This window comes from Schistocerca gregaria, chromosome 2 (genome assembly GCF_023897955.1).
Source record: "Schistocerca gregaria isolate iqSchGreg1 chromosome 2, iqSchGreg1.2, whole genome shotgun sequence".
Lineage (NCBI taxonomy): Eukaryota > Metazoa > Arthropoda > Insecta > Orthoptera > Acrididae > Schistocerca > Schistocerca gregaria.
In genome coordinates, this window is record NC_064921.1 from 728,533,367 (window position 1) to 728,553,361 (window position 19,995).

The window sequence follows — 19,995 nt, forward strand, 5'->3', positions numbered from 1 at the left end:
TTTAGTGAGTGTGTATGGAAGAACCATGGAGCTTATATGCAGCTCTGTGCTTTTTGTGTCACTGACTATTGTTACGAAAACAAGGGCAGTTGAAAAATAACTTTTGGAAACTCCTGACATAAGCTTGCTATAGGCAAAACTTATTTTCTGATTCATGTTAAGAGAAGCTATGGTATCTAAGTCAACTTTCTAACACCGAGCGATGTGGCGCAGTGGCTAGCACACTGGACTCGTACTCGGGAGGGCGATGGTTCAGTCATGCATCCGTGATTTCCCTAAATTGCTCTAGGCAAATGCCGGGATGGTTCCTTTGAAAGGGCAAGGCCGACTTCCATCCCAGACCTTCCCTCATCCGATGACACCGGTGACCTCGCTGTCTGGTCGCCTCCCCCAAACAACCCCAACCCAACCCACCTTTCTTTTAACTGTAACCCAATTTGTTTCTGACGTTCGGCTGTATGAGAGTCTTACAGGAAGTTACATATTTATGTGGAAAGTGAGAGCTTCATTGTGTACAGATGTTAAATACATCATTAATTGATGAAAAGTAAAGTTTGTATGTCTACTTGTTTCATAAGTAGAAAGAGTCTAAAAATTCCTGTACCTAGTGTTATTCTATGCAGAAGAAGTCAAGAGGGTTCCCAGTAGCCGGCTAGCCAGTAAAGAAGAGTGGCTGCAAGTTCCAAGTAAGTCACCTCATAAAGAAGTGGAAGGTGGTTTGGGGGAATAAACCGATATAAGCCAGATCCACACTCACACTTTTAAGTCGTTACAACATGACAACTTGTGTGAAAGGACCAAGAAAACAGGAATTTAAATCAGAAATGAGAGAAGAAGCTGTTATGCATTGCCATAGCAACCAAAAATAATAAGACAAGGGAATTACTCCGAGAAATTGGAATATGTTCAAGTATCCAATGGAGCAAAATTTGAAGGGAAAGAATGTGAAGAAATGAAAAACTCACAACAATAAAAATAGTAAAGAATATTTCGATGTATTTGTCTAAGAAGAAATACGCATAGAACACTTCAACCAAGGAGATCCAGTGCGGGGAGTATACTGCTCTTGCACACATTGCGGGGACGCAGACGCCACCGGCACCAGCTGCTGTTCACTGGTGCTGTCCGGTCTCCACATCCGCTCACCTACGCAACGCGAATTCTACCATGGGTGAGCGTGAAACAAAACTTGATTACTTTAGTACAAAGTGGTGGGGAAACTCAAGACCCAGCTATGGCCAAGGAAATTAGCAAATAATTGCCAGACTGGGCTGAGTTGATTAATTTAATCAAAGCTCAGAGTCTTAAGTTAAACTCATTAAGTTCTCGATTAAATACCCAGAGTGAAGCTTTAAATGCTCAGAGTGAAACACTAAATATTCAAATGGCGAAGTTGACTCTCAAAGCAAAGAATTTAGTAATCTATGTGAAGGTATGGGTGCTTTGAAGACTGAGTTCGACACTATAAGTAATAAAGTAGAGAATTTAAAAGTAGATTTAAAGAGCGAGTTGACAAATTCTTTGACCACTCATATAAATCATATGTTTACTGACCTTAGTCAGAAACAGAGTAACACTTTTCAAGATTTGTCGAAAAGGTTAGAACTTATCATTGAGAACAAACATAACAATGTAGAATGTGAACTTATTGAAAAATTAGGATCCTTTGAAAAGGTGTACAATATTAAATATAATTATGTAAGACAGAGGTTGAATGCTTTGAAAGAGAGAGTAGATAAGCAGAATGAATCAATTTCAGTTATTTAGTCACAAATTACAGGTGTCAATACAAGGGTAGATAATGTAGAAAGAAATTTCAAAGAGAAAATAGCTAACTCTGATATTATAAATGTAATTAGTTTGGAGGAACAATTTGGAGAAATTATAGATCGAAAGGTTACGGAGAGAATAACATCCGGAAATGTATCGCCTATTCCTTCTTCCGAGCTTAGTGGTACCAGAAAGGGTATGGATGACCTGTGGAGAGAAATTAAGCTTATCCAAGATAAAGTAGAGAAAAGGGTAACTTCACCTAATGTATTGACTAGTGAAGTGGTGACTGATTTGTAATGGGGAGCTAATTCAGGGTTATCTAGACAATTCCCTAATTTTAAGGTCACACAGAGATGTACATTCGACCCATTTCTTAAAAAAATTTAACCAAGCTTTACCAAAAAATTGGGAAGATTCCACGAAGATCGAATTTGCTGTGGGATACCTTCTAGGGGAAGCCTCAGAATGGGGAACAGTAAATATTGAGAATTTTTCCTCTTGGGGGAGACTTTCAAAAGAAATTTAAAGAGAAGTACTGGTGTGCCAGTGCTCGAGAAAAGTTAATATCAGATCTGTGGGACCCAAAATATTATAACAATACTTGGGATACTACGAGGAAATATTTCGACTGGCATTTAACATGAGCAAAGTATTTAGATAAGCCAGTGGAAAAAGAAGGGTTAGGACATATTTTAATTAGATGATTGCTAATCTATACGAGAAAAGACATCTTATGTAGTGGTTGGAAAATGATAAAGAGTTGTTGTCTCTTGTTGACACACTTGATGCAATAAATAAGGACCGCAACGAAACTTTACACCAAAATGAAAGTTCGAACGATAAAAGAAATTGTGGAAATTATTTTAAAAAACATGAGGCAAACACAGCAATACACCAGTACAATAAGAAAAGTTGTAACAACGATTATCAAAGGAAGCATCCACATTCAAATTTAGATCCAGTAGCTTCTCAAGAATTTGTACTGAGTAACCATAAAACACAGAATGGGAGTATAGCATCTCGCTTCGGTAACCAACCCATAATTAGCTTGTAAATGACATGGCTGCTTTCACAGGTGGTCCAGCCACTGATGGCATAGGATAAGCATGCGACAGGACTTGAGTAGGAGATGCTGGATGGGTGAATTGGGCAGGTCTTGCACCTTGGTCTGCCACTGCGATCATATCCCTGTGGCAAGGGGTTGGGAGAGGACATGGCATAGGGATGAACTAGGATATTGTGTAGGTTGGGTGGCTGACGGAACACAACTTTAGCAAGGGCAGGAAGATCTTGGATAAGATGTCCCACAATTCAGGGCTGTATGAGAGATAATCAAAGCCCTGATGAAGCATATGGTTTAGTTGTTCCAGTCCAGTGCAATATTGGGTGACGAGGGGGATGCTCCTTTGTAGCCGATTCTTGGGGGAGGTGAGAGGATTAGGAGTGCGTGAGGATATGGCACAGGAAATCTGTGTGTAGAAGTGGTTTCCATTGGGAGAGGAAGGGGCTATTACTTTTCTGTGAAGGCCTTTGTAAGGCCTCAGCAAGGGAATTCTCGTCACTGCAGATATGCAGTCAGCAGGTAGCTAGTCTGTGTGGGAGGGATTTTTTGGTGGGGATGGAATGGCAGCTATCAAAATGCCTGTACTATTGGTGGTTAGTGAGTTTAATGTGGACAGAGGTGTGAATGGAGCTATCAGCGAAATGGAGGTCAATTTCCAGGAAGGTAGCCTGTCGGTTAAAGGAGGACCAGATGAAGCAGATGGGAGAAATGATTTTGAGATTGTGAAGGAATGTGTTTAGGATGTCTTGGCCCTGAGCCCAGATCATGAAGATAATATCGATGAACCTGAACCAGACTAGTGGTTGGGAATTTTGGCAGTATAGAAAGATTTCCTCCAGATGGCCCATAAACAGGTTGGCATAAGAGGGTGCCTATGTTTGTGCCACAGATTTGTCTGTAAAGAAATTGTGACAGAAGGGCTGTACTGCAAAGAAGGTTCTCAACTTTGATGAAACAAGTTTATTTTGGAAACTAACATCTGGCCGCACATGCAATGTTTGTGCCGTAGATTTGTTTGTAAAGAAATTGTTACAGAGAAGGGCTATATTGCAAAGCAGGTTTTCAACTTTGACGAAATGCGCTTATTTGGAAACTAATACCTAGCTGCACATGCATTTCAATTGAAGAAAAAACAATACGTGAAGTTACGACTGCCAAGGCCTGATGCACCCTTCTTTTCTCTCAAAATCCTAGGGTACTTAAGGGTTGTGGAAAGATCAGGCTGGGAGTTCACTGGAGATGAAGAATACACTAAAATAAGTGTTTTGGAGTTAAAAGTTTCAAGTGTGTAAATTTTGTGTTAAAATGTGTTTAACAGAAACAATAATTGATATACATGATTACTGTATGTGTCCCCCCTCCCCCCACCCCCACCTCCCCACCCCGCTCCACATGAACCATAGACCTTGCTGTTGGTGGGGAGGCTTGCGTGCCGTACCGTAGGTGCAACCACAACGGAGGGGTATCTGTTGAGAGGCCAGACAAACGTATGGTTCCTGATGAAGGGCAGCAGCCTTTTCAGTAGTTGCAGGGGCAACAGTCTGGATGATTGACTGCTCTGGCCTTGTAAGACTAACAAAAACGGCCTTGCTGTGCTGGTATTGTGAACGGCTGAAAGCAAGGGGAAACTACGGCCTTAATTTTTCCCAAGGGCCTGCAGCTTTACTGTATGGATAAATGATGATGGCGGTCCTCTTGGGTAAAATATTGCGGAGGTAAAATAGTCCCCCATTCGAATCTCCGGGCGGGGACTACTCAAGAGGACGTCGTTATCAGGAGAAAGAAAACTGGCGTTCTACGGATCGGAGCGTGGAATGTCAGATCCCTTAATCGGGCAGGTAGGTTAGAAAATTTAAAAAGGGAAATGGATAGGTTAAAGTTAGATAGAGTGGGAATTAGTGAAGTTCGGTGGCAGGAGGAACAAGACTTCTGGGCAGGTGAATACAGGTTATAAATACAAAATGAAATAGGGGTAATGCAGGAGTAGGTTTAATAATGAATAAAAAAATAGGAGTGTGGGTAAGCTACTTCAAAAAACATAGTGCACGCATTATTGTGACCAAGGTAGACACAAAGCCCAACCCTATAACAGTAATCCAAATCTACACTCCTGGAAATTGAAATAAGAACACCGTGAATTCATTGTCCCAGGAAGGGGAAACTTTATTGACACATTCCTGGGGTCAGATACATCACATGATCACACTGACAGAACCACAGGCACATAGACACAGGCAACAGAGCATGCACAATGTCGGCACTAGTACAGTGTATATTCACCTTTCGCAGCAATGCAGGCTGCTATTCTCCCATGGAGACGATCGTAGAGATGCTGGATGTAGTCCTGTGGAATGGCTTGCCATGCCATTTCCACCTGGCGCCTCAGTTGGACCAGCGTTCGTGCTGGACGTACAGACCGCGTGAGACGACGCTTCATCCAGTCCCAAACATGCTCAATGGGGGACAGATCCGGAGATCTTGCTGGCCAGGGTAGTTGACTTACACCTTCTAGAGCACGTTGGGTGGCACGGGATACATGCGGACGTGCATTGTCCTGTTGGAACAGCAAGTTCCCTTGTCGGTCTAGGAATGGTAGAACGATGGGTTCGATGACGGTTTGGATGTACCGTGCACTATTCAGTGTCCCCTCGACGATCACCAGAGGTGTATGGCTAGTGTAGGAGATCGCTCCCCTACCATGATGCCGGGTGTTGGCGCTGTGTGCCTCGGTCGTATGCAGTCCTGATTGTGGCGCTCACCTGCACGGCGCCAAACACGCAGACGACCATCATTGGCACCAAGGCAGAAGCGACTCTCATCGCTGAAGACGACACGTCTCCATTCGTTCCTCCATTCACGCCTGTCGCGACACCACTGGAGGCGGGCTGCACGATGTTGGGGCGTGAGCGGAAGACGGCCTAACGGTGTGCGGGACCGTAGCCCAGCTTCATGGAGACGGTTGCGAATGGTCCTCGCCGATACCCCAGGAGCAACAGTGTCCCTAATTTGCTGGGAAGTGGGGGTGCGGTCCCCTACGGCACTGCGTAGGATCCTACGGTCTTCGCGTGGATCCGTGCGTCGCTGCGGTCCGGTCCCAGGTCGACGGACACGTGCACCTTCCGCCGACCACTGGCGACAACATCGATGTACTGTGGAGACCTTACGCCCCACGTGTTCAACAATTCGGTAATACGTCCACCCGGCCTCCCGCATGCCCACTATACGCCCTCGCTCAAAGTCCGTCAACTGCACATACGGTTCACGTTCACGCTGTCGCGGCATGCTACCAGTGTTAAAGACTGCGATGGAGCTCCGTATACCACGGCAAACTGGCTGACACTGACGGCGGCGGTGCGCAAATGCTGCGCAACTAGCGCCATTCGACGGCCAACACCGCGGTTCCTGGTGTGTCCGCTGTGCCGTGCGTGTGATCATTGCTTGTACAGCCCTCTCGCAGTGTCCGGAGCAAGTATGGTGGGTCTGACACACTGGTGTCAATGTGTTCTTTTTTCCATTTCCAGGAGTGTATATGCCAACTAGCTCTGCAGATAACGAAGAAATTGAAGAAATGTATGATGAGATAAAAGAAATTATTCAGGTAGTGAAGGGGGACGAAAATTTAATAGTCATGGGTGACTGGAATTCGTCAGTAGGAAAAGGGAGAGAGGGAAACATAGTAGGTGATTATGGATTGGGGCTAAGAAATGAAAGAGGAAGCTGTCTGGTAGAATTTTGTACAGAGCACAACTTAATCATAGCTAACACTTGGTTCAAGAATCATAAAAGAAGGTTGTATACATGGAAGAATCCTGGAGATACTAAGAGGTATCAGATAGATTATATAATGGTAAGACAGAGATTTAGGAATCAGGTTTTAAATTGTAGGACATTTCCAGGGGCAGATGTGGACTCTGACCACAATCTATTGGTTATGACCTGTAGATTAAAACTGAAGAAACTGCAAAAAGGTGGGAATTTAAGGAGATGGGACCTGGATAAAGTGACTAAACCAGAGGTTGTACAGAGTATCAGGGAGAGCATAAGGGAACAATTGACAAGAACGGGGGAAAGAAATACTGTAGAAGAAGCATGGGTAGCTTTGAGGGATAAAGTAGTGAAGGCAGCAGAGGGTCAAGTAGGTAAAAAGACGAGGGCTAGTAGAAATCCTTGGGTGACAGAAGAAATATTGAATTAAATTGATGAAAGGACAAAATATAAAATATGCAGTAAATGAAGCAGGCAAAAAGGAATACAAACGTCTCGAAAATGAGATCGACAGGAAGTGCAAAATGGCTAAGCGGAGATGGCTACAGGACAAATGTAAGGGTGTAGAGGCTCACTAAGGGTAAGCAAGATACTGCCTACAGGAAAATTAAAGAGACCTTTGGAGATAGGAGAACTACTTGTATGAACATCAAGAGCTCGGATGGAAACCCATTTCTAAGCAAAGAAGGGAAGGCAGAAAGGTGGAAGGAGTATGTAGAAGGTTCATACAAGGGTGATGTACTTGAGGACAATATTATGGAAATGGAAGAGGATGTAGATGAAGATGAAATGGGAGATATGACACTGCGTGAAGAGTTTGATAGAGCACTGAAAGACGTAAGTCGAAACAAGGCCCCGGGAGTAGGCAACACTCCATTAGAACTACTGACAGCCTTGGGAGAGCCAGTCCTGACAAAACTCTACCATCTGGTGAGCAAGATGTATGAGACTGGCGAAATACCCTCAAACTTCAAGAAGAATATAATAATTCCAATCCCAAAGAAAGCAGGTGTTGACAGATGTGAAAATTACCGAACTATCAGTTTAATAAGCCGCAGCTGCAAAATACTGATGCGAATTCTTTCCAGACGAATGGAAAAACTGGTAGAAGCTGACCTTGGGGAAGATCAGTTTGGATTTCATAGAAATATATGAACCCTTGAGGCAATGCTGACCTTACGACTTACCTTAGAAGCTAGATTAAGAAAAGGCAAACCTACGTTTCTAGCATTTGTAGACTTTTGAAGGCTTTTGACAATGTTGACTGGAATAATCTCTTTCAGATTCTGCGGGTGGCAGGGGTAAAGTACAGGGAGCGAAAGGCTATTTACAATTTGTACAGAAACCAGATGGCAGTTATTAGAGTCGAGGGACATGAAAGGGAAGCAGTGGTTGGGAAAGGAGTGAGACAGGGTTGTAGTCTCTCCCCGATGTTATTCAATCTGTATATTGAGCAAGCAGGAAAGAAAACTAAAGAAAAATTCGGAGTAGGTATTAAAATCCATGGAGAAATAAAAAGTTAAGGTTCGCCGATGATATTGTAATTCTGTCAGAGACAGCAAAGGACTTGGAAGAGCAGTTGAATGGAATGGACAGTGTCTTGAATGGAGGATGTAAGACGAACATCAACAAAAGCCAAATGAGGGTAATGGAATCTAGTCGAATTAAATCAGGTGATGCTGAGGGAATTAGATTAGGAAATGAGACACTCAAAGTAGTAAAGGAGTTTTGCTATTTGGGGAGCAAAATAACTGATGATGGTCGAAGTATAGAGGTTATAGAATGTAGACTGGTAATGGCAAGGAAAGCGTTTCTGAAGAAGAAAAATTTGTTAACATCGAGTATAGATTTAAGTGTCAGGAAGTCATTTCTGAAAGTATTTGTATGGAGTGTAGCCATGTATGGAAGTGAAACATGGACGATAAATAGTTTGGACAAGAAGAGAGTAGAAGTTTTCGAAATGTGGTGCTACAGAAGAATGCTGAAGATTAGATGGGTAGATCACATAACTAATGAGGAAGTATTGAATAGGATTGGGGAGAAGAGAAGTTTGTGGCACAACTTGACTAGAAGAAGGGATCGATTGGTAGGACATGTTCTGAGGCATCAAGGGATCACAAATTTAGCATTGGAGAGTGTGGAGGGTAAAAAATTTAGAGTTAGATCAACAGATGAATACACTAAGCAGATTCAAAAGGATGTAGGTTGCAGTAAGTACTGGGAGATGAAGAAACTTGCACAGGATAGGGTAGCATGGAGAGCTGCATCAAACCAGTCTCAGGACTGAAGACAACAACAACAACAACTGTATGTGTGGCAATTTTGCAGAACATAACTATGGCATATAACAAGAGTTACCAGTACTTATCTTATAGTGGCCTCATGCCCATTGTTGTCTAAGTAATAACATGAACTGTATGGCAGAAGTAGCGCACAGAAAATATAAACAGGAAATATGGAACAGGTCGTTACATACAATGACAGAAGTGTGAAAACATTGGAATGCAGTTCAGGATTGGAGATGGCATGGTTACTGTTTTATGTACTAAAAAATAAGGAAGAAAAATATTTCATCTCATTTATGTTTACTCATTTGTCTTCTGGTCTGTGTTTTAGGTCTTGTTCCTAAGATACGTGGTGTGAGTTCTTCTTCAGCAAATGTAATCAGAACATACATGTGTACCACTGTTGACCATTATGCCTCCACCTATGGTGATAAAGGCTGGGGCTGTGGCTACAGGTAAGCCATTACTATATCACTTCCTATTTTTTTGTTAGCCCTTAAACTATTCTTGTCATATGGGATACATGACTTATTTTTTAGATAAACGGAAAACAAAACCATTGTATATGTTCATAGCTGCTGAATTATGAGACTGACTGAGAGGTAAATATGCATATTTTATGTGCCATTGGAAAGATACTTCAAAGACATAACGTGTACAGAACTTGATGATCAGTTAGTACCCAGATAAAAATGCTAAAAACCACTGACCTGCCATCAGGAGAATTGTTCTTACAAACATCTACGTTCTGCACCAAATATAAGCAAACACATACTACATGTAAAGTTTGTGTGTTTTCCGGTGCACTTGGAAACATTAGTCTGTACTTTGTTATTATTAGAGCAGAGTTGCTGTTGTGTAGTAAAATTCCTTGTAACTGTACCAAACTCTGCTGACATGTCTTTGCAAAGATCATTCAAAAATCAAAAAACTGGAAGTATGAAGAAGAAAGTACAGTACTGAAAAAGAATAGCAGCTGACGAGAGAAACACATTTAACACTTTAGCGGCAGTAACACACAATCTGCGTGTCACTACGTGTGAATACTACAGTCTGATGCATTTCATTCTTTCCACATTTTGCTCCATCAAGAACTTCATCACAGAGTCCATTGCAGTTCTCCAAATGGTTTCTGTTAGAACTGCCAAGTGATATGTCATTTCAGTGAAATATTTTGTTTATGGATGAAACATAGTTCACAACCCCAGGCCGAATGAATCTTTATGATATACACTGGTATTCAGTTGAAGATCCATGTTGGCTGAGAGAAATGAGTGGTGGGACACTAAGCAGCCGTTACTATCTACAGTTCCTAACAGGTCTGCTCCCCTAGTTATGGGCAGACATCTTATACAAGGCACTCCATGTGTTACCAACCTGACTGATGTCTTGCCCTTTCTTCACAGATACTTGTAAACCTTTTTAACAAGATATTTGGAGCAGATTGTGTGTTCACGTGTTCAGGAAACACAAGATGCCTTGCACACTCAGAAGGCTAAACAACTCTGGTTTCTTATCAGTGGCATAAATTAAAACAAAAGGTCTACAAGGAAACACTGATATTTCCTGAAGACATGAAATGTCATACAACAAGTCTGTGCTGTGACAAGTCCAGATAAGTCAGCATGCAGTTTATCTGTCCATAATTGCTTTATAGTGTGTATTGATTCCAAGGTCAATTTTTGAACATTTGATATGAAAGCCATAATAACATACTACCATACCTGAGTTAGGTGTTGGTTCGCATTTGATACGGTAAGACAGGTATTTGGGAACCTCTTTAATGATGACAGAACAGTCATTTGCAATGCTGTTAGCTTGTTACTATTTGCTCAATTTCCACACATTATAAATACAGTAAGGAATGTTCTGGCAGAATGTAAATATTTCAGGAGTAAAGTAGGTAACTCACTGAATTGTAGAAGCATTGAGTCATGGACAGGCACTCACAAAAGAGAAAGCTTTGTGAATTTGTCACATGTTGAGCTAGAGTACAAATACATATGCCCTCTCGTTGTTCGTGTGCTCCCCCCTCCCTCCCCCCCCCCCCCAATAAACAAATGAACACACACACACACACACACACACACACACACACACACACACACACACACACACACACACACACTATCTTGACAAAGTATTTATTGTAAGTTTTCTGTTTTGTGTGTGCCTGTTGATGATTCAGTACTTCCGCTGTTCTCCTTTACTCCTAAAGGAGCCACACATTATGCCATTGAAGACATCTTCAAAGGCTCTTTCCAATACCATAATCAAATAAAAAAATTAAATTTAAATAAGTGTGTAATGTCTTCTGGCATACCCTGTTTCATCAGACAATAAAGAAACTGTACATAATGAGAGTGCCCTGAACCATTTTAGTTTTAAGTGATTGTAGCCTAGTAGGAAGCACAAGTAGAAACAAATACAGAGGGAGGAGGAATTTATCAGGAAATAGCTTAGATGCAGCCCTGCAGCCAGGCAGACGCGTTTGTACAAAGCTCTCACTAAGTTAAGCAATTAATATTGAAATAAGAGCTAATTTAGTTAATATTACATTTTAGACTAGTGCATTTACTTCTTATCTAATCTATTGAAGGTTTCGCTTTTCTAAACGTAATCACATGAAAAAGTTAGTATTTCGTAAAGGCTGGCAGTCGCGAGTTTCTTTACATGCTTAGGCGTAAATGTCGTATGAGTGTAGATGTTTTGTTTTTGACTAGACTTCAAAGTTAAATTAATTTGTGTCTCTCATCCAGAATTTGTGTGGTTAATATAAAGTTTCTAATGCAAGTTTATAAGTTTGTTTACATTAGTGTTTAATTACGTATTAGTATAGGTTACGAAACTATTGTGTTGTTGAAGTTATTTTCTGCTTTGTTATATTTTACTATCAAACCAGGTGTGACAAGTGTGGTGGTTGCCGTAGAAATTTGAAAGAAGGGGTGTTCTGTATAGACTGTAGGTTGTAGTTTCATTGGGGCGAGTGCAGCGGAGAGGAAATGAGGGTAGATAATGAGGATCTCCCATGGCAGTGTAGGTTATGTAGAAAGGCCAGAAGAATCGTGGAACAGGAGTCAAAGATTTTTGCCCTTAAAGCTGAATTAGAAATCGCGAATTTGGAATTATGAAAGTTAAGGAAGGAAAAGGACTTTGGGTGCTGGGAAAAGATAGCAAGCAGAGGGCGAAAAAGGGAAACATTTGATAAAACTTCTGAAATTCAGTTATCAAATCAGTTTGGCTTGCTATCTGAAATAGGGGAGGAAGGGCCTTATTCATATGTAGTTGAATGTAGGTTGAGGCAGATAGCAGAATACTAGCTTAAAGAAAAAAAGACAGGTTGGGATCAAACCAGAAAAGGAAAAGAAAAATTCTGCGTATAGGTATCAGTCATGGGAGGGGTGTGGGCCAACAGTGTCAGGAGAAATTAAAGACAGTGTACCAGATCACAAGTTTTGTGAAACCAAGTGCTAGCCTTAGCCAGGTGACAGAAAACTTAGGTCAGCTATGCAAGGTCTTTGAGAAGGAAGATCAGGTAATTATAGTTAGGAGAGCAGTAAACAGCCTGGCTATGAATCCAAGTTATAGTATTAGGAGTGACCTGGATAAAATAGGAGCAGAAACTGGGCACACAAACGTGGGTTTTGTGAAGGTCTTTCAGTGCCATGATCAGCCTGGGTAAACACTGCTGTAAGGCGTGTTAACACCGAGCTGAACGGGATGTGCCAGACACCAGCAAAGACTCACATGAGTGGTGTCCCAGTTGATGCTATTGGTAGGTTGGGTTACACTACACATGGCCTGCACCTTAATAGGAAGAGGAAAAATAAGTTAGCTTCTCTATTAGCAGATATTGTAAGGGGGGACCAGGCAGACAGGTTTTTTAGGTTAAAGTGAATTCCAGACAGACAACAACCAAGGAAAATAGAAGAAAAGAAACTTCATGCAGAGCAAATAGGGATAAAGCTAAGGGTGGCATCAACTTATTTCACCAAAATACCAGAGGAATAAAAAATAAAGTAGATGAGCTGATAATGTGTTTAGATGGTCTCAAAAATATAATATAAAATATAATATATAATATAAAATAAAAAATATATGAGATTGATATACTTTGTCTGTCTGAGCACCATGTAACTGTGAGGATGGAAAATATCAGTATAAATGGGTATAATTTAGCATCTTACATGTGTAGATCTAGTATGGATAAAGAAGGAGTTGCCATTTTCATAAAACAAGGGTATAAATAAAGAACTATTGAAATAAGCAAATTTTGTATTGATTAGCACTTTGAGGTTGATGCATGTGAACTTCAGCTAGGTAATGTTGTGTTGATATTAGCAACAGTGTACAGGTCTCCACTAGGAGATTGGGAGCTGTTCATAAAAAGTTTGACTCCCTATTATGCTGTCTGTCAGACAAAAAGAAGAAGTTATTAATCTGTGGTGATTTCAGTGTTAACTTTCTAAGCAATTCTGATAGGAAAAGTGAACTAGAAATGTTGTTAACAACATATAACTTAGAATCAGTGATCAATTTCACTATACGTATAGCTCAGGTCAGTATTACTCTAATAGATAATGTATTTGTACAGCAAGAGGATGTAGAACAAACACATTCTTTCCCTGTGGCAAATGGATTATCTGACCATGATGCACAACTGATTAACTTACAAAATTTAACAGGGCGTACACTTCAGAAACCATTAAGTAAAAGTGTGAGGGTGCTCAACCCGGTATCTATAGATCACTTCAGAGAAAGTTTAGGAAATGTAAACTGGGAAGATGTATATAATGAGCCAAATGCTAATGATAAATGCAGAATATTTCTTGATAAATTTATATCCTTTTTTGAACATTGTTTTCCATAGAAAATTACTACATGTAACACCACACACTTTTCAAAGAGACCTTGGATTACTACAGAATCAGTGATCAATTTCACTATACGTATAGCTCAGGTCAGTATTACTCTAATAGATAATGTATTTGTACAGCAAGAGGATGTAGAACAAACACATTCTTTCCCTGTGGCAAATGGATTATCTGACCATGATGCACAACTGATTAACTTACAAAATTTAACAGGGCGTACACTTCAGAAACCATTAAGTAAAAGTGTGAGGGTGCTCAACCCGGTATCTATAGATCACTTCAGAGAAAGTTTAGGAAATGTAAACTGGGAAGATGTATATAATGAGCCAAATGCTAATGATAAATGCAGAATATTTCTTGATAAATTTATATCCTTTTTTGAACATTGTTTTCCATAGAAAATTACTACATGTAACACCACACACTTTTCAAAGAGACCTTGGATTACTACAGGTATTAAAGTGTCTTCAGAAAGAAAAAGAAAACTGTATGAGACAGCAAGAACTAGTAAAGATCCAGAAGTAGTTTTACACTATAAAAATTATTGTAACTGTGAAAAGTTGTAAGGAAATCAAGAAATGTTAGAGAAGAAATTAACAACCCCAGGAATAAAATCAAATCAATATGGAATGTTAGAAGGGAGACAGGAAAAGTAACGACTGGGTTAGGTAGTACTACTGTTAAAGAGATGACACCATCTTAAACAACAGTACACAGGTAGCCAATGTATTTAACAATCACTTCTTAAATGTAGGAGAAAAAAATGGTGAGAATAGTTCAAAAGAAAAAGCCAGGCAGCATATGGAAGAGGCAGTTTTGACAAATTTTAGTCAGCTTAAGTTTCATCTAACAACCTCTTGTGAAATAAGGAAAATTATTAAATCTTTGAAAAATAAATGTTCTATTGGAGTAGATGTTATTAAAACAATGTGGAGCAATTATAGCTGATGTTTTGAGTCACATATGTAATGCATCTCTGACTCAGGGTATTTTACCAGACACGTTAAAATATGCCATTGTCAGGCCTCTCTACAAAAAGGGGGAAACCACAGATGTCAATAATTACTGGCCAGTATCCTTGCTTACAGCATTTTCAAAAATCTTTGAGAAAGTAATGTACTCAAGAGTGGTTAGCCACCTCAACAGCAATGGGATACTTAGTAAATCATAGTTCGGTTTTCAGAAATGCTGTTCCACTGAGACAGCAATATACAATTTCACTGTCCACATGATAGTCTTTAAATAGTAAAATGTCACCAGTAGGAATATTCTGTGACTTATCCAAAGCATTTGATAGTGTGAACCATGACACTATGTTAGAGAAATTACAATTCTATGGTATAAATGGAACAGTATGTGAGTGGTTTGTCATGTCTACAGAACAGGAAGCAAAAAGTCTCTTTATATGCTTCAAGTGATTCAAAGGAGTTTGCCACTTCATCTAACTGAGGTGAAATTACATTAGGTGTTCCACAAGGTTCGATCATGGGTTCCCCTCCTTTTCTTGATATATGTGAATGACCTCCCTTCTTATGTGAAACAAGATGCTGAACTGACACTGTTTGCTGATGATACAAGCATAATTATTAATCCAGTAAAAGAAAAGTCCAATAGAAAATGATACAAATAAGGTCTTTGGAAAAGTTATTAATTGGTTTTCTGTGAATGGGCTTGCTCTGAACTTTGAAAAAACACAGTACATCCAATTTTCTGCTGCAAAAAGTAAAATTCCTTCAATAAACATAACACATCAGAAGAAGTCAGTAGCCAGGGTAAGGCATACTAAGTTTTTGGGTGTACATATAGATGAGAATCTCAATTGGAAAAGTCATACTTTGGGTCTCGTAAAGTGACTGTCGGAGACAGCAAAGGACTTGGAGGAGCAGTTGAATATAATGGACAGTGTCTTGAAAGGAGGGTATGAGATGAACATCAACAAAAGCAAAATGAGGATAATGGAATGTAGTCGAATTAAGTCGGGTGATGCGGAGGGAATTAGATTAGGAAATGAGACACTTAAAGTATTTGGGGAGCAAAATAACTGATGATGGTCGAAGTAGAGAGGATATAAAATGTAGACTGGCAATGGCAAGGAAAGCATTTCTGAAGAAGAAAAATTTGTTAACATCAAGTATAGATTTATGTGTCAGGAAGTCGTTTCTGAAAGTATTTGTAGGGAGTGTAGCCATGTATGGAAGGGAAATGTGGACGATAAATAGTTTAGAAAAGAAGAGAATAGAAGCTTTCAAAATGTGGTGCTACAGAAGAATGCTGAAGATTAGACGGGTAAATCACATAACTAATGAGGAGGTATTGAATAGAATTGGGGAGAAGAGGTGCTTGTGGCACAACTTGACTAGAAGAAGGGATCGGTTGGTAGGACATGTTCTGAGACATCAAGGGATCACCAATTTAGCATTGGAGGGCAGTGTGGAGGGTAAAAATCGTAGAGGGAGACCAAAAGATGAATACACTAAGCAGATTCAGAAGGATGTAGGCTGCAGTAGGAACAGAAAGGGGTAAAATATGCTGCTATGAAACTTTTTGATAAATTACCAGATGAAATAGAATGTCTGACAGACAGCGGTAATAGTTCCAAAAAAAAATTGAAATCATACCTCCTGGACAACTCCTTCTATAACATAGATGAATTCTTGAATATGAGTAAATAAATCTGAAAATATAATATATGCATTTTGTGTCATTTAAGGGAATGGGATCGATAATAGAAATATTCAGGTGTAGCACTATAATGTAAAAAATAAAATAAAAATGAAAAAAAAACTTTTTTCCCTGTGCGCATTTCTTGTGCATTTGACACATTCCACACCGTAACGGTTTTTCCGTGCTATTGATCAATGGAACATGTAGCTAACTACCTAGGAAACATAGATTGTGAGAATTTATTTAAGAACAGGGAGGTGTGTCAGATTAATCAATAAAAAAGTTCTGCATACTAGAAAATGAGAACTATACAGACTCAGATGAAGGGGGCAGACTTAGATGAAATGGGCAGAGTTGATGCTACATGACTCATTGATTATTAATTTTGCTATTGATAACTTCTGACATCACTGATCTTTGGTTTGTGATGGTGCTAGTGTGTACAGTATGTGCAAGTGTTATCTATCTGAAATTTCTCTGAAAACTGTGGTTTTAAATTCCATTGCTGCAGTCATGCCTTGAAAATGGCAGTGTGTGCTCCAGTCGAAATATTGGCAGTTGTTGGCAGTGTCTTTGTGCTGCATTTCCATATGTTATTTGAACATTGTATACACCAGGAGAAATACAGGTCTCACAGGGGGCAATTATTTAACATAGGTTCTTATTCAAACAGGAAAATTTGCTATGGGTATGAATAAGGTAAAAGAAAAGAAAATCTTGAATGAAACAAAGCACTTGAGAGTTTTGAGCAAATGATGAAAGAATCATGGTAGAGCATGCTTAACTAAACGAATGCACCGTAAAGGAATGACACATTGAGTTGCAGGCAGGCACAATGAAAAGACTGTTGCACATTTAGCTCTTGGTCAAAGCCTTCTTCAGAAAAGGAAACACACACACACACACACACACACACACACACACACACACAGGACCACCATCTCCCTCAGCCTGGACCAGTATGCAACTGTCACATTAAGGAAATCAGCAATCTGGAGGGGGTAGGGAAGAGGAAGGGAAGAGGAGTGAAAAGTGCTGTCTGGTAGAGCATGCAGGGTCTAGATGGAAACATGACAAGAAGGCTGTGGGGTTGAGAGAGATGGGGGGAAGGGGAGCAGAAAAGGACAGAAGCAGGGAAAAGGAAAGACAGGCAGGTGCACTGGCAGAGGATGGCACACAATGACGGTGAGGGGACGTGAATGGGGAAGAGGTGATAGGGCAGACGGAGCAGAAACAGTTCGGTTGAGGGTGTGGGGACTGTAGGTTACCTTAGGTTGAGGCCGGGATAATTTCAGGAGCTGAGAAAGTGTTGTAAGGTAAACTCATAGCTGCAAGTTTAGGAAAGCTGGTGGTGGGGGAAAGGATACAGATGGCCAGGGATACAGGTGGCCAAGGATACAGATGGTCGGGTTGTGAAGCAGCCGTTTCAATCAAACATGTTATGTTCAGCTGCATGTTGTACCACACGGTGGTCTACTTTGCTCTTTGGCGCAGTTTGACGGTGGCTGTTCATCTTGCTGGACAGCTGGTTGGTGGCTATACCACTATAGAATGTGTGCAGCGATTGCAGTGGAGCTGGTATATAACATGGCCGGTTTCCCAGGTGGCATGGCCTCTGATGCCATAGAATAAGCCATTGACAGGACTGAAATCGAAGTGCTAGGTGGGTGGATTGGGCAGGTCTCTCAACTGTCTCTTCCAAAGGGATATGGTACTTGTGGAAAGAGGTTGGGATTGGGAGTGGCCTAGGGAGGGACTAAGTTGTTGTCGAGGTGGTGTGGGCAATGGAACACCACTTTAGGGTGGGTGTGAAGGATCTTGGGTAGGATGTCTCTCATTTCAGGGCATGATGATAGCTAATCAAAGCCCTGACAGAAGATGTGGTTCAGTTGTACCAGTCCATGATGGAATTGGATGACAAGGGGGCCATCCTTTTGCAGCTGCTTCTTAGGGTGGCGAGAGGGTTGGGGGTGTGTGAGGAAATGGCACAAGACATCTTTTTGTTAATTAGATCGGAGGGATAGTGCCTGTCTGTAGAAGCCTTGGTGAGACCTTCAGCATACTGGAGAAGGGAGTTCTTGTGAAGGGAGTTCTTGTGAATGCAGATACGCCGTTCCCAGGTAGCCAGACTGTATGGAAGGTATTTTTTGTGTGCTAGGGATGTGGACTTTTAAATTTCAGGTACTTATGGTGATTGATGGGTTCAGTGTGGACAGAGGTGTGGATGGAGCCATCAGAGAGGAGGAGGTCAGCATCCAGGAAGGTGGCATTCTGGTTTGAGGAGGATCAAGTGAAATGGATGGGACAGAAGGATTGAGGATGTGAAGGAATGAGGATAGGGTGTCTTGGCCCTGAGTCCATATTGTGAAAGTATCATCAGTGAACCTAAACCAGACCAAGGGTTTGGCATTTTGGGAGGCTAGAAAGGTCTGGAACAACTGAACATATCCTTGATCAGGGCTTTGATTACCTTTCATCATGTGTGAATTGAGGGACATCCTACTCTAGATCATTCTCACCCATCCTAAAGTGGTGTTCTGTTACCCACATAACATCCTAGCTGATCCCTATGACACTCCCAATTCCAACCTCTTGCTACAGGGATCGTATCCCTATGGAAGACCAGGTGCAAGACCTGCCCAATCCACTCACCCAGCACGTCCTGCTCCAGGCATATCCTTCTGCATCAGAGGTGGGATGACTTTTGAAAGCAGCTATGTCATATACCAGCTCTGCTGCAATAATTTCACAGCTTTTTTTATTTGTGTGACTGCCAACCAGCTGTCCACCAGGATTAAAAGCCACTGCCAAACTGTTGCCAAGAGCAAAGTAGACCACCCTGTTGCACAACATGCAGCTGAACGTAACTTACTTGATTGCAGTAGCTGCTTCTCAATCTGGACCATCTTATCCACCACCAGCTTTTCTGAACTGTGCAAATGATAGTTATTATTACAATACTTTCCCTGCTCCCAAAATTATCCTGGCTGCAACCTAAGGCAATCTACAGCCCCCACATCCTTCATCCAACTGTTTCCGCCCCATCTGTCTTATCATCCCATACCTATTCACATCCCCTCACCATCACTGTGTGCTGCCCTCACCCAACGCATCTGCACATCTTTCTCCTTCCCTGCTCCTCTCCTTTTCTGCTCCCCTTTCCCTCTCCCCTCCTCCCTGCAGCACAGCATCCCACAGTTGCACCTGGTGACAGTATTGTCATGGCTCTATCTATGCCCTTCATGCTCCCCCATATAGTTCTCTTCTCTCCCCTGACCCATACCCCGCTATCCATTCCCCTTCCTTGCCCACTCCAGATTGCTGCTTTCATTCAATGTGATAGTTACATTCAGGCCCGAGCTGCCAGGAACTGCAGTCCTATGTGCATGAGGTGTGCTTACTTGTGTGAATGAATGCATGTGCTTGCTTTTCTGAGGAAGGCTTTCACCAAAAGATAAATGGGCAACAGTCTTTTTGTTGCGTCCATCTTCAACTCAATGTGTCATCTTTATTGAGAGTAGTGATCTGTCCTTTTTTTTTTATATTGTCGATATTTCAACTCAAAATAGAT

General features: G+C 41.1%; 1 protein-coding gene across 6 annotated transcripts in view; it reads left to right on the forward strand.

Annotated features, from left to right (window-relative positions):
* Positions 1-19,995, forward strand: part of LOC126334860 (zinc finger-containing ubiquitin peptidase 1-like) — a 334,584-nt gene that overhangs the window by 93,409 nt on the left and 221,180 nt on the right. For all 6 annotated transcript variants that reach the window (XM_049997541.1, XM_049997543.1, XM_049997544.1 and 3 more), the window contains exon 6: positions 9,218-9,341. In XM_049997541.1, coding sequence (XP_049853498.1) covers positions 9,218-9,341 — 124 coding nt within the window. The remainder of the gene's footprint in view (positions 1-9,217; positions 9,342-19,995) is intronic.